A 26,067-nucleotide genomic window follows, 5' to 3' on the forward strand; every position below is an offset into this window, starting at 1 on the left:
TACATAACTTCTATATCCTTTTCATGCACTGTTTTTATGCTATCTCAATATAAACTGCTTCTAATTAGAAGATTAAAACATGTATTTTAACACTTTTCAATCATCACAAAGTCTCATTCTTGTCTTTCTAGGTCAAATCACTCAATGGTGTATCCAACGTGGGCAGTGTTACTCAGAAGTGGAATGGTGTGTTATCTGCAATGAGCGATGCTGACCACTTTGAAGTTCACTTCCCATTAGACCTGGATGTGATGATGAAAGCCATCTTTTCTGGAGCTTGCTTCCTCATGGTAAGTCTGTCACTTTTGAGTTATCTTGAAAATGTTATCCTTTCTGATGGGAAGTAGTACAGGGCGCTGGGAAGGGAATAAATGTGACAACTAGGATATCTCCTGACTCCGCCACTCACTAGGTACATGACTTGTGACAAGATTCAATTGAAAAGGTCAGTCAGTAAATTTTAGTTATTTATTAACCTACACCGAAGCCAAGGGCGTGTCTAGTACATCTGAAATGCTCAATTAATGTTGAATAAATGAATGACAGAATGAATAAAAGTCCTGTTGTTTGTAAGACATTGCTAGGTATTTAAGGAGATTCAAAGATGAACAGAATAGTACTCTATCCCTCAGCAAGTGTAAAGCAAGACTATATAATTAAAGTATGAAGCTCACCAAGAGTTATTGATATAAAATAATTAATCAGTTTATACATGTGTGTCATATGATTCTCAAAACTACATCATGAGACAGGTATCAGTTAATTGTACTTTTTAGAGACAAAGCTGAAATTTCATTAGGAGTTCATAGTAGGCAGATGGGGTGCTGAGGAATCTCTTCCCTCAGATGTAATTATAAGGAAGGGAGTTGGAAAGAAAGGGAAAAACATGAAAGGTCCTGGAAGAGGGGATGCAGAACAGGTAGAATTTAGCTGATACAAGAGCTGTTGAGCTCATGAGTCTCAAAGTTCCAACAGAAACTTGGTGAGGCAGCCTGCTGTCCTAACCCTGTTTGCCCAGTCCCCCGATAGGCTGCTGGTCATTGTCACTGGTGTGTGTGGCAGAGCAGGGGGAGGTGCTGGGATGACTGTGGCTCATCCATTCTTGAGGTTAAAGCTGTATTCAGTTTACTCAGCCTTGTGTGTATCTTAGAGCGTCTATCCATGTAACATTTTCTGGATTCTACGGAACCAAAATATGTGTGCCCTAACATAACACATTATAAGGCAAATGATTTATGCTGGAAACCTATATATAAGTGTAGCTTTAAAAAAATAAATAGTAAGTTCTAAATGCATTATATAATTAGATAGCTTAATAGTTGCCCATTACATTTTCCTGTGGTTCTTAGTTCTGCTGCTTCTCAACAAAGACCAGTCATGTGAAATCAAATAATTTTTCTATATATAGTTGTTAGGTTTACCTTAAAATTTAATTGCAGGCCAGATGGATATGCATCTGGGTAAATATGGAGGAAAAAAATCCTAATGATGAAATAGGTGGGATAATGTAACCGATTACCTATAACAACAGTGATGCTAATGATGATAAGAGCAGCTAGCCCTTTTTAGTGCTTGCTATATTCTAGGCATGGTTTTGGTTCTAACTACTTTCCATATAATAATTCACTTAATTCTTATATGTTAGATAAAGTACTATAATAATTCTCATTTTAAAGATGAGAAAACCGAGGTTAGGTATCTTGTTCAAAGTCATCCAGTTAGCTAAATGTCCGAAAGCCACTATCGAACGTGGTTCCAGAGGCTACACCCTAAACCACTGTGCCATGTGCCTCTTTCATCTCTCTGTGCTATTTGGTTTCTTTCTGTGTTAGGAAGAAAAATAGAGTAAAATGGTGGCATGTTGCCTCTAGAAGCCCGTGAGTCTCCAAGGAGGTCTTGTCTGAGGTTACACTCTCTATGAGCAGTTTGCTTTTCCTTCTGCTGGTGTCCCAGTGGTGCAGCCAATTGAAGACCACTTTTTATGTTATTCTGTCAGTTTGGTGCTTCACAAGTTCTGTATGTGTTTTAAATATGAACCCCTAAACAACAAGTGCAAATCTTGATTATGAATTCTCAGTGGACAGTTTTTTCCCTACCTCTGGCACAGGCCAGTGCAGTCAAGCTTTTTATTAATCCTCATTTGCCGGTGGGTAAATTTTTTCTAGTCTATCCTTTATACCGGGTTGTGTCCCTTTGAGTGTTCCCACTTTGTTGGGGCATCTCTATTACAATACATTTATTGCTCAGGCCCACTGCCTTGCCACAATTGATGAAATCAAATCACCTTGCTAAGGAAGATTGGCAACTCTTAGGAGCCAAAGAAAATGTCTTTGTAACACTCGAATTTTCAGATTTTTCCTTACTTTTAGCCACACAGATTTCTCTAACTTTCCTAGGTTTTTGGCTTTGCATGGAAATAGGTTTTAATTATACAGTTGTCCCTTGAACAATAAGGGTTTGAACTGCAGGTCCACTTGTATGCAAATTTTTTCAGTAAATATGTGGTATAGTACTACATGATCCACACTTGGTTGAATCCACGGATGCAGAACTGTAAAGTTATATGTGGGTTTTTGACTGCACAGAGGATCAGTGCTCCCACTGCCTGCATTGTTCAGGGGTCATCTGTACTTTAGTCAGCACATTTAGATTTTCACAGTATCTACTTTGCACATTGCCAGAAATGGAAGTGACAGTTGTGAAAAGGGGACAGATTTTAGTGCCAAAAACATAGGAAGAATGTTCAAGCTTCAACATAACAATTAAAATAATTTTCTTCTTGTGAATTATTAATTGTTGGCAATGACTAAAAAAGATACTCCTTTGTTTTCTGTTTGAGATGACAAATATGATGTTTCTGCCATATGGAATTTCAAATCATCTGAAAAGGTTTGTTTCTACTACTGTTTTTTAGATAAAACATTATTCAGTTAATATGGTAGCAACTGGGGGGGTGCCTTCAAGATGGCAGAGGAGTAAGACATGGAGATCACCTTCCTCCCCACAAATACATCAGAACTACATCTACATGTGGAACAACTCCTACAGAACACCTACTGAACACTGGCAGAAGACCTCAGACTTCCCAAAAGCTTTCCTTTTGCCATTTGACCTAGGGTTCTGACTGTCTGATTGTTTTTTGGTTTTTTTGCTTTTTTCTTTTAGTATAGTTTTTACCACTTGTTATCATTGGTGGATTTGTATTTTAGTTTGGTTGCTCTATTCTTTTTTTTAATTACTTTTTAATTTTTAATAATTTTTCCATTTTAATAAACTTATTTTATTTTATTTATTTATTTTTTCTTTCTTTCTTTCTTTTTCTCACTTTTCTTCTGAGCCATGTGGCTGACAGGGTCTTGGTGCTCAGGATGGGTGTCAGGCCTGAGCCTATGAGGTGGGAGAGCCGAGCTCAGGACATTGGTCCACCAGAGACCTCCTGGCCCCACGTAATATCATTTGGCGAGAGCTCTCCCGGAGATCTCCATCTCAACGCTAAGACCCATCTCCACTCAGTGACCAGCAAGCTACAGTGCTGGACACCCTATTCCAAACAACTAGCAAGACAGGAATACAAACCGAACCATTAGCAGAGAGGCTGGCTAAATTAATAATAAGTTCACAGACACCCCAAAACACACCACCGGATGTGGTCCTACCCACCAGAAAGACAAGATCTAGCCTTATCCACCAGAACAAAGTCACCAGTCCCCTCCACCAGGAAGCCTACACAACCCACTGGACCAACCCTACCCACTGGGAGCACACATCAAAAACAGCAGGAACTACAAACCTGCAGCGTGCGAACACGAGACCCCAAACACAGTAAGTTAAGCAAAATGAGAAGACACAGAAATACACAACAGATGGAAGATCAAGGTAAAAACCCACCAGACCAAACAAAAGAAGAGGAAATAGGCAGTTAGCCTGAAAAAGATTTCAGAGTAATGATACTAAAGATGATCCAAAATCCTGGAAATAGAATGGAGAAGATACAAGAACCATTTAACAAGGACCTAGAAGAACTAAAGAGCAAACAAACAATGATGAACAATACAATAAATGAAATTTTAAATTCTTTACAAGGAATCAATAGCAGAATTACTGAAGCAGAAGAACGATAAGTGATCTGGAAGATAAATAGGGGAAATAACTGCCACAGAGCAGAATAAAAAAATAAAGAATGAAAAGAATTGAAGACAATCTCAGAGACCTCTGGGACAACATTAAACGCACCAACATCCGAATTATAGGGGTTGCAGAAGAAGAAGATAAAAAAAAAGGGACTGAGAAAATATTTGAAGAGATTATAGTTGAAAACTTCCCTAATATGGGTAAGGAAATAGTTGGTCAAGTCCAGGAAGCACAGAGTCCCATGCAGGATAAATCCTAGGAGAAACATGCCAGGACACATATTAATCAAACTATTAAAAATTAAATTCAAAGAAAAAATATTAAAAACAGCAACAGAAAAGCAACAATTAACATACAAGGGAATCCCTGTAAGGTTAAGAGTTGATCTTTCAGCAGAAACTCTGCAAGCCAGAAGGGACTGGCAGGACATATTTAAAGTGATGAAAGGGAAGAATCTACAACCAAGATTACTCTGCCCAGCAAGGATCACATTCAGATTCGATGGAGAAATTAAAACCTTTACAAACAACCAAAAGCTAAAAGAATTCAGCACCACCAAACCAGCTTTACAACAAATGATAAAGAAACTTCTCTAGGCAGGAAACACAAGAGAAGGAAAAGACCTACAATAACAAACCCAAAACATTTAAGAAAATGGGAATAGGAACATACATATCAATAACTACCTTAAATGTAAATGGATTAAAAGCCTCAACCAAAAGACATAGACTGGCTGAATGGATGCAAAAACAAGACCCATATATATGCTGTCTACAAGAGACCCACTTCAGACCTAGGGACACATACAGACTGAAAGTGAGGGGATGGAAAAAGATATTCCATGCAAATGGAAATCAAAAGAAAGCTGGAGTAGCAATTCTCATATCAGACAAAATAGACTTTAAAATAAAGACTATTACAAGAGACAAAGAAGGACAGTATATAATGATCAAGGGATCAATCCAAGAAGAAGATATAACAATTGTAAATATTTATGCACCCAACAGAGGAGCACCTCAAAACATAAGGCAAATGTTAACATCCATAAAAGGGGAAATCGACAGTAACATAATCATACTAGGGGACGATAACACCCCAGTTTCACCAATGGACAGATCATCCAAAATGAAAATAAATAAGGAAACACAAGCTTTAAATGATACATTAAACAAGACGGATTTATTTGATATTTATAGGACATTCCATCCAAAAACAGCAGATTACACTTTCTTCTCAAGTGCTCATGGAACATTCTCCAGGATAGATGATATCATGGATAACAAATCAAGCCTTGGTAAATTTAAGAAAATTTAAATTGTATCAAGTATCTTTTCCGACCACAAGGCTATGAGACTAGATATTAATTACAGGAAAAAAATATGAAAAAAATACAAACACATGGAGGCTAAACAATACACTACTAAATAACCAAGAGACCACTGAAGAAATCAAAGAGAAAATCAAAAAATACCTAGAAACAAATGACAATGAAAACATGACAACGCAAAACCTATGGCAAGCAACAAAAGCAGTTCTAAGAGGGAAGTTTATAACAACACAATCCACCTCAAGAAACAGGAAACATCTCAAATAAACAACTTAATCTTGCACCTAAAGCAATTAGAGAAAGAAGAACAAAATAACCCCAAAGTTAGCTGAAGGAAAGAAATCATAAAGATCAGATCAGAAATAAATGAAAAAGAAACAAAGGAAACGATAGCAAAATCAATAAAACTAAAAGGTGGTTCTTTGAGAAGATAAGCAAAATTGATAAACCATTAGCCAGACTCATCAAGGAAAAAAGGGAGAAGACTCAAATCAATAGAACTAGAAATGAAAAAGAAGTAACAGCTGACACTGCAGAAATACAAAGGATCATGAGAGATTACCACAAGCCACTATATGCCAATAAAATGGACAACCTGGAAGAAATGGACAAATCTTAGAAAATCAGAGTCATCTGAGACTGAACCAGGAAGAAATAGAAAATATGAACAGACCAATCACAAGCACTGAAATTGAAACTGTGATTAAAAATCTTCCAACAAACAAAAGCCCAGGACCAGATGGCTTCACAGGCGAATTCTATCAAACATGTAGAGAAGAGCTAACACCTATCCTTCTCAGACTCTTCCAAAATATGGCAGGACGAACACTCCCAAACTCATTCTACGAGGCAACCATCACCCTGATAGCAAAACCAGACAAAGATGCTACAAAAAAAGAAAACTACAGACCAATATCACTGATGAACATAGATACAAAAATCCTCAATAAAATACTAGTAAACAGAATTCAACACCACATTAAAAGGATCATACACCATGATCAAGTGGGGTTTATCCCAGGAATGCAAGGATTCTTCAATATGCACAAAATCAATCAATGTGATAAACCATATTAAGAAATTGAAGGAGAAAAACCATATGATCATCTCAATAGATGCAGAGAAAGCTTGTGACAAAATTCAACACCCATTTATGATAAAAACCCTGTAGAAAGTAGACATAAAGGAAACTTACCTCAACATAATAAAGGCTATATATGAGAAACCCACAGCCAACATCATTCTCAATTGTGAAAAACTGAAACCATTTCCACTAAGATCAGGAACAACACAAGGTTGCCCACCCTCACCACTATTACTCAACATAGTTTTGGAAGTTTTAGCCATAGCAGTCAGAGAAGGAAAAGAAATAAAAGGAATCAAAATCTGAAAAGAAGTAAAACTGTCACTGTTTGCAGATTACATGATACTATACATAGAGAATCCTAAAGATGCTACCAGAAAGCTACTAGAGCTAATCAATGAATTTGGTAAAGTAGCAGGATACAAAATTAATGCACAGAAGTCTCTTGCATTCCTATACACTAATGATGAAAAATCTGAAAGAGAAATTAAGGAAACACTCCCATTTACCACTGCAACAAAAAGAATTAAATACCGAGGAATAAACCTACCTAAGGAGACAGAGACCTGTATGCAGAAAACTATAATACAGTGATGAAAGAAATTAAAGATGGTACAGACAGATGGAGAGATATACCATGTTCTTGGATTGGAAGAATCAACATTGTGAAAATGACTACCCAAGGCAATCTGCAGATTCAATGCAATCCCTATCAAACTACCAATGGCATTTTTCACAAAACTAGAACAAAAAATTTCACAATTTGTATGGAAACACAAAAGACCCAGAATAGCCAAAGCAATCTTGAGAAAGAAAAACAGAGCTGGAGGAGTCAGGCTCCCTGACTTCAGTCTATGCTATGAAGCTACAGTAATCAAGACAGTATGGTACTGGCACAAAAACAGCAATATAGATCAGTGTTACAGGATAGAAAGCCCAGAGCTAAAACCATGCACATATGGTCACCTTATCTTTGATAAAGGAGGCAAGAATATACAATGGAGAAAGGGCAGCCTCTTCAATATGTGGCGCTGGGAAAACTGGACAGCTACATGTAAAACAATGAAATTAGAACACTCCCTAACACCATACACAAAAAGAAACTCAAAATGGATTAAAGACCTAAATGTAAGGACAGATACTATAAAACTCTCAGAGGAAAACATAGGCAGAACACTCCATGATGAAAATCACAGCAAGATCATTTTTGACCCACCTCCTAGAGAAATGGAAATAAAAACAAAAATAAGTGGGACCGAATGAAAGTTAAAATTTTTGCACAGCAAAGGAAACCATAAACAAGACGAAAAGACAACCCTCAGAATGGGAGTAAATATTTGCAAACGAAGCAACTGACAAGGGATTAATCTCCAAAATATACAGGCAGCTCAAGCAGCTCAATATGAAAAAAACAAACAACCCAATCCAAAAATGGGCAGAAGACCTAAATAGACATTTCTCCAAGAAGATATACAGATTGTCAACAAACACATGAAAAGATGCTCAACATCACTAATCATTAGAGAAGTGCAAATCAAAACTGCAATGAGGTATCACCTCACACCAGGCAGAATGGCCAGCATCAAAAAATCTACAAAGAATAAATGCTGGAGAGGGTGTGGAGTAAAGGGATCCCTCTTGTGCTGTTGGTGGGAATGTAAATTGATGCAGCCACTATGGAGAACAGTATGGAGGTTCCTCAGAAAACTAAAATAGAACTACCATACGACCCAGCAATCTCACTACTGGACATATACCCTGAGAAAACCATAATTCAAAAAGAGTCATGTACCAAAATGTTCGTTGCAGCTCTATTTATATTAGCCAGGACATGGAAACAACCTAAGTGTCCATCGACAGATGAATGGGTAAAGAAGATGGGGTACATATATTCAATGGAATATTACTCGGCCGTAAAAAGAAGCGAAATTGAGTTATTTGTAGTGAAGTGGATGGACCTAGAGACTGTCATACAGAGTGAAGTAAGTCTGAAAGAGAAAAATAAATACCATATGCTAACACATATATATGGAATCTAAAAAAAAAGGTTCTGAAGAAACTAAGGGCAGGACAGGAGTAAAGACGCAGACATAGAGAATGAAGTTGAGGATATGGGGAGGGGGAAGGGTAAGCTGGGACGAAGTAAGAGAGTGGCATGGACATATATACACTACCAAATATAAAATAGATAGCTAGTGGGAAGCAGCCACATAACAAAGGGAGATCAGCTCGGTGCTTTGTGTCCTCCTAGAGGGTTTGGTTAGGGCGGGTGGGAGGGAGACGCCCGAGGGAGGAGATATGGGGATGTATGTATATGTATAGCTGATTCACTTTGTTATACAGCAGAAACTAACACACCATTGTAAAGCAATTATACTCCAATAAAAATGTTAAAAATATATATATGGTAGCAACTCTTTTATGATCCAGGACACAGAAGAATTTATTTTGGAAGAATTGCTGAAACCATGTTTTTCCTGAAAATTTCAGGAGCATGTTTGCTCAGTTGTCTACACTAACAATCACTGAACATTATTTACTCATTTTTTGTTTAAAATATGCAAAACAGATTGAGAAAATAAACAATTTTAGAAACTCTTGCTTATGCAAGTTTAGGCAGATGAGGGATGCCAGAGAAAATTAAAATGAAAAAATATTTGTCTAGTTTTTTAAAAAATTATTGCTGCTGGAAGCCTTTTCCACCTTCTCTGCTATAAAACTGAATGAAACAAGCCTACAAAAGGGGGCAGCACTAACTCATAGCTTTCTTTACTAAAATATACTCATTTTCTTAGCCAAAATTATGTCAGTTCTAATTAGAACATTTTAATGAATAGAAGCAAAGAATTTTAAAGTTAGAAGGAACATTAAGGACTGTCTACATTCTAATGTACAAATAGAAAGCTGAAAAGCTCTAGTTTGTGTATCCAAAGTTACACTGGGAATTAGTAATAGAACCAGAACTATGACTACGCACTCCCCCTTTTTGTCCAGTATTTTTGGAACCACACCAAAAATTTGATTTAAATCATTTCAAGGTACTTTCATAACAATGACATTTTAATTAATAATCGTTCTAAATTAATTCTAAATGATTTTTAAGCACATGCAAATAGAGCCCATTTCAATAATCCAGACTGATCTCACAGCAATCCTCTAACTATGAAGGAAGAAGCAAATTACTGTTACAAAAAAAAAAAACTTTAAAAATGTCTATATCATGGATGACATAGAGATTTATTTTATTTCAAACATTGATACACTTGTATCTTTATTGTCATGCCTACCATTCACATCTGAGTTTAATTTCTTTTATTAATATAGCTACTTTTAGATTTTTTTGTAAAAGGATATTTAGCATTTGACAGATTCACTTGTACTGAGGTAGTTTAATTATTGGTGGCACAATATAAGATGAGCACAGACAGAATCAAACTATTACCTTGATTAGGAGAAGGGAAATGTATCTATTTAATGGGCAATGCCCAGATGTGACCTAGCCTTCCTGCTGGCCTGACAAAAGACTTAACTGGGGATGTGGGAATATTTTATTCAGGGGTCTAGCAGATTCATAGTCAGCTATGACCTGGGGACTGCTACACTGTTTCCTTTATTTTTACAACAACTGTAATATTTCCATTTTTTCTTTTTTTTGTGTGTTTGTATATTTCTCTCTGTTCTGTATGTCTTTGTATGTTTCTGTCTACATGTAATCCATGCCACTAATTTGAGATATGGCTATAGCACCTGTCTGGACATGGATATCAGGGAGAGATTGTGCTGTTTTCTTCGCTTATAGCTTTATAATGTTCTAAGAGAGAACATGTTCATATTTTTTGCATTTCGAGAGGTTACTTTATACTGTCACTGTTCTTTGTCAGTGAATAAACTCAATTGAGAGACATAGGAGTGAGAAATATGTTATCTTTATCCTGACAAAGCTGTTGAGAGGGCATGGTTATGTTCTTTGGGAACATAGTAAGTCCCCTACATACGAACCTTCAAGTTGCAAACTTTCAAAGATGTGAATGTGCATCTGGTTCCAGCAAGGAGCCATAACCTGTGCCATCAATGTCAGGCGTGAGTGAAATTGCAGCTTGCCCTCTGTCTCCTATCGCTGACAATCCTTCAGCTCTACCATCTCCCACCTCCTCTCCCTCCTCGAGTCAGTAACTCTTCTTGCCTGTTCACTCGATGCCAACCTCTGTATGCCAGCTGTTACACTGTACTACTGTACTTTTCAAGGCACTGTATTGTAAGATTAAAAAGGTTTTCTTTATTTTCTGTGTTTGTTTGTTTTTTATGTAGTACTTGTGTGAAAAGTATTATAAACCTATTACAGTACAGTACTATATAGCTGACTGTGTTAGTTGGGTACCTAGGCTAACTTAGTTGGACTTAGAACAAATTGGACTTACGAATATGCTCTTGGAATGGAACTCATTCGTATGTAGGGGACTTACTACAATAGACTTGTAGAAGGATGCAGATTGAGATTTACTCTTCTTGTCTCAGGCAGAGCCAAAAATCCACAGTCCTTTCTTATAGAGGCCTGCCACTATAAACGTTACTCCATGGAAGAGCTAGGAATGTATTCTCCCTGCAGACAGGCTGCCTCTCCAAAGAGAGTCAAAGATAAACAGGGCTGAACTACTCCTACCCAGCTTCTTTCAATCTCACCAGACCAATAACTCATCCCTATTCCCTGAGGCAAGCAAATGAGGTGACAGAAAAGGTCAGGTGTGTTCTCTAGAGTCACTGTCTCTACATGGAAATTTCAGGAGTGGAGAGTAATTGTGGTAGAGGTGAGCTTGTCCCTTAAGTCTTTTCTCTTTTTTCATAATATCATAACCTGTGATTTCATTGATTTCACATGAAAACTTGGAATAAAGAGAAAATTTCCCATCCTACTATGCAGCTAGGTGTGATGACTTAGCAAAATTTGGGCCTACTAGATGTGAATTGTAGCAACTGTTTTAAAAGATAATTGGCACACACCATTTGCCTCTATTTGAGTCTTTCCTGATTCCAGGGAACACCTTTCCTCATTTCAGGGAGTATCTTTTCTGGGACACCAGCTGATTTGAGGAATGAAAACCATGAATAGTTGAGCCACAGGGTAGGAAAAGCCTGGGTTCCTAAGAACTCCTTAGGGCTAATAGAGCTAACCTAAAGATATTATATGATTCCTGGACTGCCCAATGACAGACTTTCATGTAACTTGTATCTTGTTCTGGGTCTCTGTTACTTGCACCTAAACATAATACTAAAAGATACATCTCTTAAAAAAATCAATTAGGTTATTCTATTTTAAATAATTGCTCAGTTAAATTCATCAATTCTTGGACAATTTTTATAATAGTCCATGACACATGATTTTCACTCATGATTTTCAAAAGAAAATACATGTTTTCTAAGTATGTAAATCATGAGTCATGGACTATTATAAAAATTGTCCAAGAATTGATGAATTTAACTGAGCAATTAGGTTAATTGATTTTTTTGAAATTGTTTTCCTAGGGCATATTCTTGTCAGAGTATAAGCAGACTAGGTTATTTGCAAATAGCTTCCTATAAGGTGGCATGTTGTTATACTTAACTGTAGGTAGGAAGTAATATCCTTCATACTGGTAGTTCCCAGTCCTCCATTTCTCTCCCTTTTTCTTGATTCTTAAATGAACTAAGTCTTTCACCATTTTCCCAAAATGTAAGGAAACCTCCTATGCACTGTGATCAAAACTTAATAAAATATGTAAAATTATTATCTTTTTAACTGGCTTAAGAAACATTTTTGAAGAGATTTGACTATTTAAAATTTATTTATCTGAATCAAGTAGGATGTTCAGTCTTCCTATGTTTCCAGTAAAATGTAATTACTCCTAGTCACATTGTCACATCTAAACTAAAATTCCTGTGGAGTCAGGAACAGGCAAGATGTCCCCTCTCACCACTCATTTTCAGCATCGTGTTGGAAGTCCTAGCAAATGCAATAAGACAGGAAAAATAAGATCATCTATGTAGAAAATCTGAAAGGATCAACAACAAAAACTCCTGGAACTAATAAGGGATTATAGCAAGGTTGCAGGATACAAGGTTAATAGGCAAAAATCAATCACGTTCCCATACACCACCAATGAACACATGGAATTTGAAATTTGAAACACATTACCATTTACATTAGTACCCCCAATAAATGAAATACTTAGGTATAAATCTACCAAAATGTGTCCAAGACCTATATGAGGAAAACTACAGAACTCTAATAAAAGAAATCAAAGAACTAAATAAATGAAGAGATATTTCAAGTTCTTGGATAGAAAGACTCAATGTTGTCAAGATGTTAGTTCTTCCCAACTTGTGTATAAAATCAATGTGGTCCCAATCAAAATCCAGCAAGTTCTTTTGTGGATATAGGCAAACTGATTCTAAAGTTTATATGGAGAGGCAAAAGACACAAAATAGCCAACATAATTTTGAAAAAAGAAGAACAAAGTTGGAGGACTGACACTACCATACTTCAAGACCTACTGTAAAGTTATAGTAATCAAGAAAGTGTGGCACTGGTGAAAGAACAGACATATAGGTCAGTAGAACAGAATAGAGAGCCCAGGAATAGACCCACATGAATATGGTCAACTGATCTTTGATGATGAAGTGAAGATAGTCTTTTCAACAAATAGTGCCAGAACAGATGGACATTCACATGCAAAAATGAATCTAGACACAGACCTTAAACGCTTCACAAAAATTAACTCAAAATGGACCACAGACCCAAATGTAAAGTGCAAAACTATAAAACTCCTAGAAGATAACAGAGGAGAAAATCTAGGTGTCCATGGATTTGGCAATGAATTTTTAGATATAACACCAAAAGCATGATCCATGAGTGAAATAATTGATAGGCTGGACTTCATTAAATTTAAAAACTTCTGCTCTTTGGAAGAGAATGTCAACAGAATGAAAGACAAGCCACAGATTGGGAGAAAATATTTGCAGAAGACATATCTGATAAAGGACTATTACAAAAAATATACAAAGAACTCTTAAAATTCAACAATAAGAAGAAAACCGAAATAAAAAAATGGGCCTAAGACCTTAACAGATGCCTCACCAAAAGAAGATATACAGATGGTAAAATGGCATATGAAAAGGTGCTCCACATCATATGTCATCAGGGAAATGCAAATTAAAACAGCAGTGAGATACTACCATATACCTATTAGAATGGTCAAAATCCAGAATACTGACAACACCAAATGCTGGTGAGGATGTGGAATGACAGGAACTCAAATTAATTGCTAGTGGAAATACAAAGTGGTGCAGCCACTTTTAAAAACACTTCGGCAGTTTATTACAAAACTAAACATTCTTACTGCATGATCCAGCAAACCTGCTCCTTGGTATTTACCCAAAGAAGCTGAAAACATCTCCACCTAAAAACCTGCAATAAAGTATTACATGCAGACAATGGAGTATCATTCAGTGAAAAAAAAAAGACACAGAGGAAACTTAGATGTATAATAACTAAGTGAAGGAAATCAGCCTTGAGAGGCTTCTTACTATATGATTTCAACTATGTGATATTCTGGCAAATATCAAAAAAGGCAAAACTATGGAAATAATAAAAAGATCAGTGGTTGCTAGGCAGGGGTTGGAAGGGATGGAGAAATGAACAGGCAGAGCATAGGATTTTTAGGGCAGTGAAACTACTCTGTATGACATTATGACGGTGAATGCATGTCATTATAAATTTGTCCACACCCATAGAATGTAAAACACCACGAGTGAACCCTAATGTAAACTATGGACTTTGTATGATGATGATATGTCAGTGTAGGTTCATCAGTTTTTACAAATGTACTACTCTGATAGGGGATGTTGATGATGGCAAAGCTATGCATGTGTGGGAACAGTGGGTAAATGGTAAATCTCTACCTTCTGCTTAATATTGCTGTGAACCTAAAGCCGCTCTATAAAGTAGTCTATTAAAAACAAACAAAATTCTTATAGAGGCCTTGTAAATGACATTAATGAGTGAGGAATAATTACCGGGGATTGTTGCAAACTGGAGACCCTATCTAAAGGGAGAAGCTGATTGTTACCATCAGCAGATTGAGTCATCAGAGCATGTGAGAGTAATATGGACAGATTATCAGTCAGGGTAGTCTAGGTTATGCTGTGGTGACAACTCCTAAGTCTTAGTGGCTTATAAGAAAAAAGGTTTGTTCCTTGCTTACCCCATATGTCCAGTGCAAGTTATCAGAACACCTCTGCTCATCAGAGTTTCTCAAGGACATATGCTGGTAAGACTCCATATTGATTCAATCTTTCATAATTGCCAGGGTGTGAGGAGGTGTACAGTGCAACTCACAGACGGGATCTTAAAGTTTCTGCCCAGAAGTGAAGTACCTCACCTGAAGTCACAATTCATTGGTTAGCGCAAGCCATGTAGATACAACCAACTTAAATGAGTAAAAAAAAAAATGCAATCTTTTATACCTGGAAGGAAAGAAAAGAGTTTGTAAATAACGTTAATGACTACCCCACAGATGTTCTGGTTTTTTGTTTCTGTTTTCTTTTTCTTCAGAAGAGCTTATATGAAATCACTTCATATATAAATGTGGGCAAATAGTTACATTTTAAAAACACATCGTTAGGTTGATGATGCTTGTTGACTTCTAGTTTTTCACTTTTATCAACTAACATCTTAGTAGAAGCTAGGATAAATTTGGCAGCTGAGTAAAGGCAGTGAAAGGCCCTAGGGATAAGGAAAATGAGAAAAATAGAGGGAAGCTTCTTGACTGGACACAGGCAGTGGTATCAAAGCTATACTTTCTCTCACTTCGAAGTTTGCCTGACCTGAATGCTTAAAATTAAAAAGACTAACAAGACCAAGTGTTGGTGAGAGTAGAGAGCAACTGGAACTCTCATAAATTGGTTTGCCATTTTGGAAAGCCATTTGGAAGTATCTAATAAAACTAGACATATACTTTATTATTCAGCTATTTAACTTTTAGGTATATACTCAAGAAAAGTGAGTGCAAATGTTTACCAAAGGTCATGTACAATAATGTTTCTAGCAGCTATTTTCATAGCACCAAATTCAAAGATCCCAAAATATCCATCAATAGGAGAATAAAGTGTATTGTATTCACACAATGGAGTACCACAGTAATAAAAGGGAGAAACTGCGACGTACAACACAACATGGCAGATGGAAAAATCTCAGAAGGTGTCTGTATTAGGGTTCTCCAGAGAACCAAGAGAATGTATATATGGAATTGGCTCATTGGGTTTTGGAGACTAAGTCCCACAATCTGCAGTTGGGAGACACAGGTGAGCTAATGGTATAATTCTAGTACAAGTCCAAGGCAGGAGAAAACTGATGTCCCAGCTCAGACAGAGAGAGAGTAAATTCTCCCTTACTCCACTTTCTCTATTCAGGCATCCAGCTGATCAGAAGAGAATCAACCATGTTGGGGAGGGCAATCTGCTTTGCTCAGTCTACTGACTCAAATATTAATGTCATCCAGAAACACCCTCACAGACTCACCCAGAATGTCTAACTCTATATTTGGGCACCCCATGGCCCTGTCAAATTGACACAGAAAACTAACCATCACAAGTCCACTCCTTGTCAATTTGGTATCCATACATATCTCCTTAAACCATACTTAATCTTTGAACACAGATAATAACAAGTTGATAATTCCACCTGACATGATAGGGCTATACTTCCTACAGTTGAAAACACACTGGGACTTCCCTGGTGGCACAGTGATTAAGAATCCACCTGCCAATGTAGGGTACACGGGTTCGAGCCCTGGTCTGGGAAGATCCCACATGCCGCGGTGCAACTAAGCCCGTGCGCCACAACTACTGAGCCTGCGCTCTAGAGCCCGTGCTCTGCAACAGGAGAAGCCACTGCAGTGAGAAGCCTGTGCACCACAGCAAAGAGTAGCCCCCGCTCACCACAACTGGAGAAAGCCCGCACACAACAATGAAGACCCAATGCAGCCAAAATTTAATTAATTAATTAATTTAAAAAAGAGAAAAAAGAAAACACACTAACCTCTTCCCTAGAAGAGAAAGTCCTTGGGTGATGTTTACTCTTCTCCTGATATCCAGTAACTTATATACTATGATATAAAATTAATATGTAAATACCATGATAATAAGTCAATATATCTTATGTTACATGATAAGGGAATAGGAGAGGAAAACAAAGATATTTGCTCTACACACAACATATAACAGAGTAAGGAATACTCAGTTGTAATTCTCAATTCTGTAACAGGTCACATGGTCATAGCTGGCATTTGTAATTGCCTTCTCCCACTATTTATTACCTTTGCCTTCAGACAGCACTTCAGCTGGTTGTGGTTTTCTACCTGGTGGAATTATCCAAACCTTCATTCCTAAATGTCATGGGACATTAGTAGTCCTGTCTGGATTGGGTTATTGTAGTTTTCCATTGACATTAACACAGGGCATAGTAATACCAAGAGATGCCCTAAAGGATCTCCTGTATTCCAGAATATTCTTCCTTACCTCCATTGTTGACTAGCCGTCCAATATCCCCTTAGTAATCAGGATCAATCACCTCATCCAGTATAGTTACACCCTTCTTTGCCTGTTGACTCAAAGGCATGAAGAGTCCAAAGTGCCAGGGTGACAGTCTTCACTTTCAGAGTAAAGGAATCACTGTTTTGCCTCCTAGTGTGAGAATTCCTCACTCTGGTACTAAGGCTTCTAGGCCAGCAGAGCATAAGGCCACAGGAACAGGAAACATAAGTTTTGCTAATGGGTGATAGTGGTGCTGCTCCCATTTCCACCCCTAGATTCCTGGATTCATGAATACTGGCTATCGAAGAAACAGCATTGTACTTTGGTTGCTGATTCAGAGCATATGTAGCCTCCTGGAGAACCTTGCCCCAGCCTTGCAAGGCATTGCCACTTACTTGGTGCTGTAGCCAAATCTTCAAAAAGCTGTTTCACCATTATATCAATCCAACTTCTTCCAGTGAATTCCATGAGCATAGGCCCATTGCCACACTTCTTTTGCTGTAATGTGTGTTCCTCAGTCAGAAGCAATGCTGTGTGAAATATCATGGTGAATAAGGCATTCTATAAGTCCACAGATGGTAGTTTTGGCAGAAGCCTTGCATGCAAGGAAGGCAAATTCATATCAGAGTAAGCGTCTATTCCAATAAGAACAAAACGCTGCCCTTCCATGATGTAAGAGTCCAATGCAGTCAACCTACCACCAGATAGCTGGCTGATTACCTCATGGAGTGATACTATACCGGGGACTCAGTGTTAGTCTCTGCTGCTGGCAAGTTGGCTACTCAGCCATGGCCATAGCCCAGTCATCCTTGGGGAGGGGAAGTTCTTGTTGCTGAGCCCATGTTGACCTCTATCCCTGCCAACATGGCCACTTTTTTCATGAATCCAATGGGCAATGATGTGTGGCTGGGAAAGGGGTTGGCTAGTAGAGCAGAACGTCTCATCCTAGTTGCATGATTATTAAAATCCTCCTCTGCTAAGATCACCCTTTGATGAGCATTCACATGGGACACAAATAATGTCATGTTTTTTTGTCCATTCAAAGAAATCTACCCACATACCTCTTTCTCAAATTTCCTTGTCACCAATTTTCCAACCGTGTTCATTCCAAGTCTCTAACCATCTAGCCAAATGGTCATCCAGCCATTGACCATAGCCCATGAATCAGTATCACACATCTGGCTTTTTATCCTTGCAAGCAAAGTGAACAACCATGTGTCCTGCCCAAAGCTCTGCTAACTGGAAGGATTTTCTTGACCACTGTCCTTCAGGGCTGTCCCAGAAAGGGGCTGTAGTGTTGCAGCTGTCCACGTCCAAGTGGCGCCTGCATATCATGGGGAACCATCTGTAAATCAAGCCTGAGTCTTCTCCTCCTCTGTGAGCTGATGGTAGGTGCATTCTGAGAGAGAGAGAGAGAGAGGGCAATGTGGCAGGAGTGGGGACCATGGACATTTGGGCCATTTTTTTCAAAACAACTAGTTACTCATTCTTATACTGACAGGTAATTCGTATGATTACTACTCATTTAAGGGAGGAGGATTTCTTGGGTGTTCTTCTTTATGTCACCAAACTCCAGGTAACGCTCTGCTAAAAAATAAGCAAACAAATCTCTTCTTGCTTCTGATTTGTGTGTGTGTGTGTATGCCATTACTTTTAATGAGGTCTAATCATTTTTATGATAAAGTATAATTGTGAAGTATTTTAAGCTATGTGATAGCAAAGTTTTAATAAGTATTAGTTGTACAGTAATAGTAAATAATTTAAAGAAGGGGAAGGCCAATCAAAACAAAAGTGAGCTTGTATTTTGTAAATAAGTTTTTCTAAGTTGTGCATAAAGTAAAAAGCAGGACAACTTTTACCAGATTCCTTTGTTCTTCCCTCTGTTGTAAAATCATATCTAGGTACTGACTCTCCAGTTTTATCATATGTGGTATTTTTATGACACACTCTTTAAGAATGTGGGAAGGAAATAGGTTTTGAAGGGTAAAAAACTGGGAGCAACAGAAACACAAAATTGAACCAGTAATTATTTTATTACATTTTCTTTTCTTACTGAAAATATGGATGTGTGTTATTTAAGCAATCACTTCCTTAAGAGAAAGAATTGACTTATCACTCTTTGTTAATTTATATAGTGTCCCAGGATATAAAATAATGTAGAGCTTCTCATCTGGTCAAATTGTGGAACAAAACTTGGAATTCTGACAAATGATCAGGCCGATAGTATTCCAGGCTTCTGACACCATGAGACCACAGTGTCACTGGCTTTCAAAAACACATCCGTGCAGCCCATTTAACTAATGGCTGTCATTTTTGTTTCCTCCTTAGTTTTTGGCACTGTCCTATTTTATTGTACAGGTCATAGACCTCCACATCTGGAACTGATCTAGTTTTTTTTTTTTTAACTGAAATAGTGCTAAGTTCATATCCATGCCTCAAAGTTTCATGGGAGATGGTGTTATGAGGATTATTAGCCAAACCACTCTTCCAATAGCGTTTTGATTTCATCCATCCTTAGGGAATTATGAGCAAGTGCTAGATAATTAAATTCAGTCATATTATCAGATATAAAAAATATATAAAATTATGTCATTTTTGCTTCAGAAATCCAAATATGACCAGGGTTTGATTTCCTGGCTCTGTCCTTTTTGGACAAAATCCTCGATGAAGCCTCTGTTAGCCTTGATAAGTAAAGGTAATAATTCCCTCTTTTTAGGATTTTTGTTATGATTAAATAAGCATGTTTTACCATTATTATTTTATTTATATTATTAATACACCCTTGATTCTCACCTATAAACATTTTTATGGCTTTCAGATGATGCGTAAGTACTCAAAGTGGGAGATAAATTTCTCAGAAAAATAATGAGAAAGTAAAGTTTTACTAATTCTAAATATTGGATATATCTAATCTAGCATTTTCCACACTGAGGAATTAGATGCTCTCCTACAATACTGGTGTATATTTGTAACGTATTTTTGATTTTTGATACTCAATTCAAATAACAACTATAATTATTTACATGTGTATTTATGTAAATAAGCCATACATTCTCCAGATTAGTTTTCCAACAATATTTTCCAAATTTTAGTTTTTGTGAAGACTTGTTCTAAGTTGAGAATCCATAATTCAGTTTAACTTTTACCTCTCAAAATATGTGATGACTTTCCTTCAGAGTACAGCAAGGAGAATTCGAGAGCATTTATACAATCACAGGATTTATAACTAGAAGAAACTTTAGTATTCTTTAATAGGTAAAATATTGTTTTACAGAGAGTATTATTTTATAGATAAGAAAACTGAGGCTCCAGTATTAGTTAATTAATGTTCACTGACACTGTGGACAGGTGTGAGGTATTACTTTTATACCCACAGTCTTTCACAGGATTTCCAATTCTCTTCCCTTTGTTCAAGGGGACGTAAAAGTGTCCAGGACAATCGTGTTGTCCATAGGTCCATGGATGAAGTGAGCGGAGGGGGTCATGCACAAGGGCAGCTCCTCCATAGCATCCCTAACACTACACTTCTAGGTCTCATGTGTTCACAATTTCTCTCTCTTTTTTATTTTTAATATCATTTTCACTCCTGTTTCGAATTAGTATGGTCTTCCTTTTTATTTTATTGAACCTTGTACAAAATAGAATATTCTGATTCACATTACATGTAGTGTGTCTCTCTCTTTCACATATACTTGAGGGTGATACTTCTCAATACTGTGCTCTCACACAAGGTTCCAGAAAGTAATCCAGTCCAACAGTGGACTGGATTACAATGCTCTGAAACCATTTTATGGGCCACAGTGTAATTCTTCATTATCTTATACTTAATCTTATCTTACCATTAACTTAGAAAATTATATAATTTTACTGAATAAGTGCTTTTTTAATGAAATATAGTTGATTTAAAAAGTTGTGTTAGTTTCAGATGTACAACAAAGTGATTCAGTTATATATATATATATTCTTTTTCAGATTATTTTCCAATATAGGTTATAACAAGATATTGGATATTTTTCCCTGTGTTACACAGTAAGTCCTTGTTGCTTAGCTATTTTATATAGAGTTGTGTATCTGTTAATCCCATACTCCTAATTTATTCCTCCTCACCTTCCCTTCCTCTTAGGTAAAAATAAGTTTGTTTTCCAGGTCCATGAGTCTGTTTCTGTTTTGTAAATATGTTCCCTTATATTATTCCTTAGACTTCTCATATAAGTGATATCATAAAATATTTGTCTCTCTCTGTCTGACTTACTTCACTCAGTATGAAATTTCCAGGTCCATCCGTGTTGCTGCAGGTGACCATATTTCATTCTTTTTTATGGCTGAGTACTGTTCCATTGGCCATCTGTATGTCTTTTTTGGAGAAATGTCAATTTAGGTCTTCTGCCTGTTTTTTGATTGAGTGTTTTGTTGTTGTTTTACTGAGTTGTATGAGCTGTCTGTATATTTTGGATATTAACCCCTTGTCAGTCGCATCATATGCAAATAGTTTCTCCCATTCTGTAGGTTGTCTTTTCGTTTTGTTGATGGTTTCCTTTGCAGTGCAAAAGATTTTAAGTTTGATTAGGTCCCATTTGTTTATTTTTGCTTTTATTTATTTTGCATTGGGAGACTGATCTAAGAAAGTATTGCTACCATTTATGTCAGAGAATGTTTTGACTTTCTGTCTGATGTTCTGATTGGGTGATTTCCATTATTCTGTCTTTCACATCCCTTATTTGTTCTTCTGCATTATTTAGAATGCTGCTCATTGCTTTTAGCTTGGTTTTTATTTTGGCAATTGAGTTGTCTAATTTTGATTGGTTCCTCTTTATAGTTTCTACTTCCTTGTTACAGTGATCTGCATTTCTATCGATAATCTTTCTTAATTCCTTTACCTTTTTTTTTTTTTTTTTGGCGGTATGCGGGCCTCTCACTGCTGTGGCCTCTCCCGTTGCGGAACACAGGCTCCGGATGCGCAGGCTCAGCGGCCATGGCTCACGGGCCCAGCCGCTCTGCAGCATGTGGGATCTTCACAGACCGGGACACGAACCCGTGTCCCCTGCATCGGCAGGTGGACTCTCAACCACTGCGCCACCAGGGAAGCCCCCTTTAGCATTTTTATTACCTCCTTTTTGAATGGGGTCTAGTAGACTGGAGAGATCTGTTTCATTGTTTGTTCTTTCAGGGGATTTCTCTTGTTCTTTTAATTGGGAGTAGTTCCTCTGCTTTTTCATTTTACTCAAGTTTCTCTGTCTCTGTGTATTTAGGAGAAACAGTTATATACTGTGGTCATGAAGGGCTGTTTTTATGTGGGAGAGTCACTGTGTAGACTGTGTGAGTCTACTATTTTTGGTGCCAGGGCTGTTTTTGGTATGGATGCCTGCCATAACTTTCCTCAGAGTGTGCTGGCTATTATTCCTTGACAGGGGGTGTGTTTGGTTTTGTAGGGACCAGAGCCTGCACTGGAAGTTGGGTGGGGCCTCCTCTTTGATCTGTGGCTGTCACAACCCTGTCAGGGGCAGGTCTGCTCCCCAGTTGTTGGAGTAGAAGCCCTGAGATTTGGGTTCAATAAAACTCTGTTGCCCTTAGTGTGTGCTCTGTGCCTAAAGAGGTGAGTGCTGAAGCAAGTGAGGCCTGTGTGGTCACAGGGAACCTATGTGCCACCTATGCTGGTGTCCTTGGTTTTTCTCAGAAGTAGCCCAAGGTCACATCCCTTTCTCCATTGTGTTCATCCCAGACCTAGTGTTAGGCTGGCGCAGGGGGCCGGAGTGCTGTGGCTGCAGGAATCAAAGTGGTTGTACTGCTGCCTAGAACCTGACCTGCCTCTGTGGTAGGCATCTCTTAGGGCCCATCCACCCCAGATCCAGCTCCAAGATGCAGTGTGATATAGGTGGGAATGGAATGCTCCTGCTGGGAAAGGAACCACTCCATACTCCTCCCCAGGGGCTGTCCTCCAAGGACATGCGATTCTGTGATGCCATCCACCACCTGATGTGCAGGCTAACAAACACTGCTGCTGCTGGGCCTGCCCCCTGGACACACCCCTGCTCTGGGAGAGTTAATAATCACTCTGCCCCTGCCCTCAAGTCACAAAGCTTGCAGCCTCTGGAGCCACACCCCACCATGGCATGCTGACAATGAGGCTCCCATGGCATACCCACACCCTGCCCTGCACATGCTAATATTGGAACTCCTATGGCATACCCACCCCCCACCCTGCATGCACTAGGCAGCCCGGACCACACACCAGGCCCTTCAGGCTGTCTGTGTGCAGCTAGACTTAGTCCTCTCCCAGGGTCCATCCACTGAAGCCCTAGTTTCAGTGTCTAGGCACTGCACATACTAGCAGCCCCACCTGGTGCACATTTCGGGCTGGGAAGGGCAGGGACATGAAAGCCATCAGCTCCTGTCTCTCTCTGCCCTGATTGCTAGGCAGGCAGATACCATGCCCCTTCAACTCTCTATCTGTCATAGTGAACCTCCCAGCCAACAAAGGGGGTTCCCAGGGCAAGGGAAACTTTTCTCTTTCACAGCTCCCTCCCAGGAGCACCAGTCCCATCCCAATGCCTTTTTTTTTTTTTTTCCATCTTGCCCAGTTACATGGGGATCTTTCTTGCAGCTTTGATTGTATAAGAGGTCTTCTGCCAGTTTTCAGTTGGTGTTTTGTGAGAATTGTTCCACATGTACAAACATGATGTGTTAGTAAAGGGAAGTGAGCTCCACATCCTTCTATTCCACCATCTTGATCTCTGCCTTTAACAGCTTTTTCCTACTGAATAATTTCTTATACATTGAAATTACCTCCATTTATGACAGCACTTATCACAGCTTGAATGTAGGCAGGGCCTATGACTTGCTTCTAAAATAATAGAATATGAAAATGAGATGGGATATCTCTTCCTTGATTAGGTTAGTTATATGACAAAAGTCATAAGATGTCATTCTTAGCTGACTAGAGACTTTTCTCTATTGCTGGCTTGAGGAAGCAAGCTGCCAGTTTGTTTGTGAACCCAGGGAAAGGTCCAGGTGGCAAGGAACTGCAGATGGCCTTCAGCTGACAGCCAGCAATAAAATAGACATTTCAGTCACACAGCAGCAAAGAAGTGAGTTATGTCAACAAACTGAAAGAGCTTGGGATCGGATTCAGCCACTCAAGGCTCCAGATGATAAGTCAGCCTAGATAACATCTTAATTGATACCTCGTGAGACCCTGAGCAGAGGACCCAGCTAAACTGTGCCTAGACTCCTTACGGAAATTGTGAATAGTAAATGTATGTTGTTTTAAGCTGCTAATAAGTTTGTGGTAATTAATTACAGAGCAACAGAAAAGTAATATAGTCAACAAAGTCAAATTGCAATCATTTGAGCTTGCTTTACCATTTTCTATAGTGCTGTCTCATAAACAGTTGCAATCTGATTTGTGATTTTTTAATTAATAAAAATATTTTATTTTTCTGGATTTGAGGTATTTGTGGTATTTATCAATTTTTAAAAATTTTAGATTTGTTAAATGTATTTCTTTTATAAGTCTTAAGCAGTACTCACTTTCATACCTAATTTTGTACTGTTTTTCTTAAGGAAGGCTTGCAAAATCCTACCTGCTTTGGCCCTTCAAAATCTGGATTCACCCTGAGCTCTGATCATACTCTCTAGTCCTTGGACAATCTTGCACACCAACTACAAGCTCCTTGAGCTGGCACAGATAGGCTAATTCCTCTCCCTGGCTGATTAGCAGTCCTGCCTACATCACTAGGCAAAACTGACTGAACCAACAAAGGGACAGATTGGAAAGGCTTACTGACTTTAAATAGCCAGAGGAAGTGCCCTTCTCTCTGCCAGCGCTGAGACTCAGCTCACTTTCCCAGAGACACCACATAGCAGGGGACACTAGCTAGGGGGATCCCACCACAAGTACCTGGCCCTTGAGGTTCTCTTCTCCCCCACAGGGCACAAGACTCTTCTCTGCAGCCCAGAAACACCATTCTGCTGGCAGCACTGGCAGACGGCATCATGCCAAGATAAATACACAATCTAGGAAATGTTCTTTGTCCCATGCACCTTAGAGGTGTGAGATCCCTCAGCCTGGGGAAGCTCCTTCATCTCCCTCAAATTGCATTAGCTGAGACCAGTGGCAGCCTCAGGTTACAAGCTAAGAGAAGCAGCAGACAGCAAAATAGCACTGCATAGACTTTGAAAATTAGATTGTCATTGGAACCACAGCTCACAGAATTAGGCCAAAGATAAACAGAGGACTGATGCTAAAACAAAATATTAATAGGACCCAGGACTTCCTTAAAAAATAGGCAAAATGCCCAGGATACAGTAAAAAAAAAAAAAATTGACCCATTATACAGAGGATGGAAAATTAACATGAATGAGAGTAGAAAATTAGTTGACACCAACACCAAGATGAGTCAGGTATTGGATGATCTGACAAAGATTTTAAAGCAGCCATCATAAAAATGACTTTTACAAGCAATTACAAATTCTCTGAAACAGATGGAAAAATAGAAGCCCAGCATAGAAACAGAAGTTACTTAAAGGAACAAAACGGAAAGGATAGAGCTGAAAAATACAGTAACAAATTCTTTTAAACTCTCTAGATGACAGAGGATAGAATTAGTGAACTTGATATAATTGACCTAATCTGAACAAAAATTAAAAAATAGACTGAAAAAAAGAAAATGGACAGGGCTTCAAGGACCTGTGGGACAGTAACAAAGAATCCAACCTTTGTATCATCAGAAAAGACAGAGAGAGAGGGGCTGAAAGGGTATTAAAAAATAATGGCTGAAAACTCCCTAAATTTGATGAAAGATATAAATTCACAGATGCAAGTAGATGACAGGTATATCTACATGGAAAATCCCAAGAAATCTACATACCAAATTAAGAAAATTAGAACTAATGAGCAAGGTCACATGATACAGATCAAGACATAAAAATCAACAGCATTTCTATATACTAACAATGAGCA

General features: G+C 38.2%; 1 protein-coding gene across 1 annotated transcript in view; it reads left to right on the plus strand.

The window, feature by feature from the left end:
- LOC137225599 (phospholipid scramblase 2-like) overlaps positions 1–26,067 on the plus strand; it is a 121,555-nt gene that overhangs the window by 52,773 nt on the left and 42,715 nt on the right. Inside the window, exon 4 of the mRNA XM_067739791.1 lies at positions 132–290. Coding sequence (XP_067595892.1) covers positions 132–290 — 159 coding nt within the window. The remainder of the gene's footprint in view (positions 1–131; positions 291–26,067) is intronic.

Source organism: Pseudorca crassidens, chromosome 5 (assembly GCF_039906515.1).
Source record: "Pseudorca crassidens isolate mPseCra1 chromosome 5, mPseCra1.hap1, whole genome shotgun sequence".
Classification (NCBI taxonomy): Eukaryota; Metazoa; Chordata; class Mammalia; order Artiodactyla; family Delphinidae; genus Pseudorca; species Pseudorca crassidens.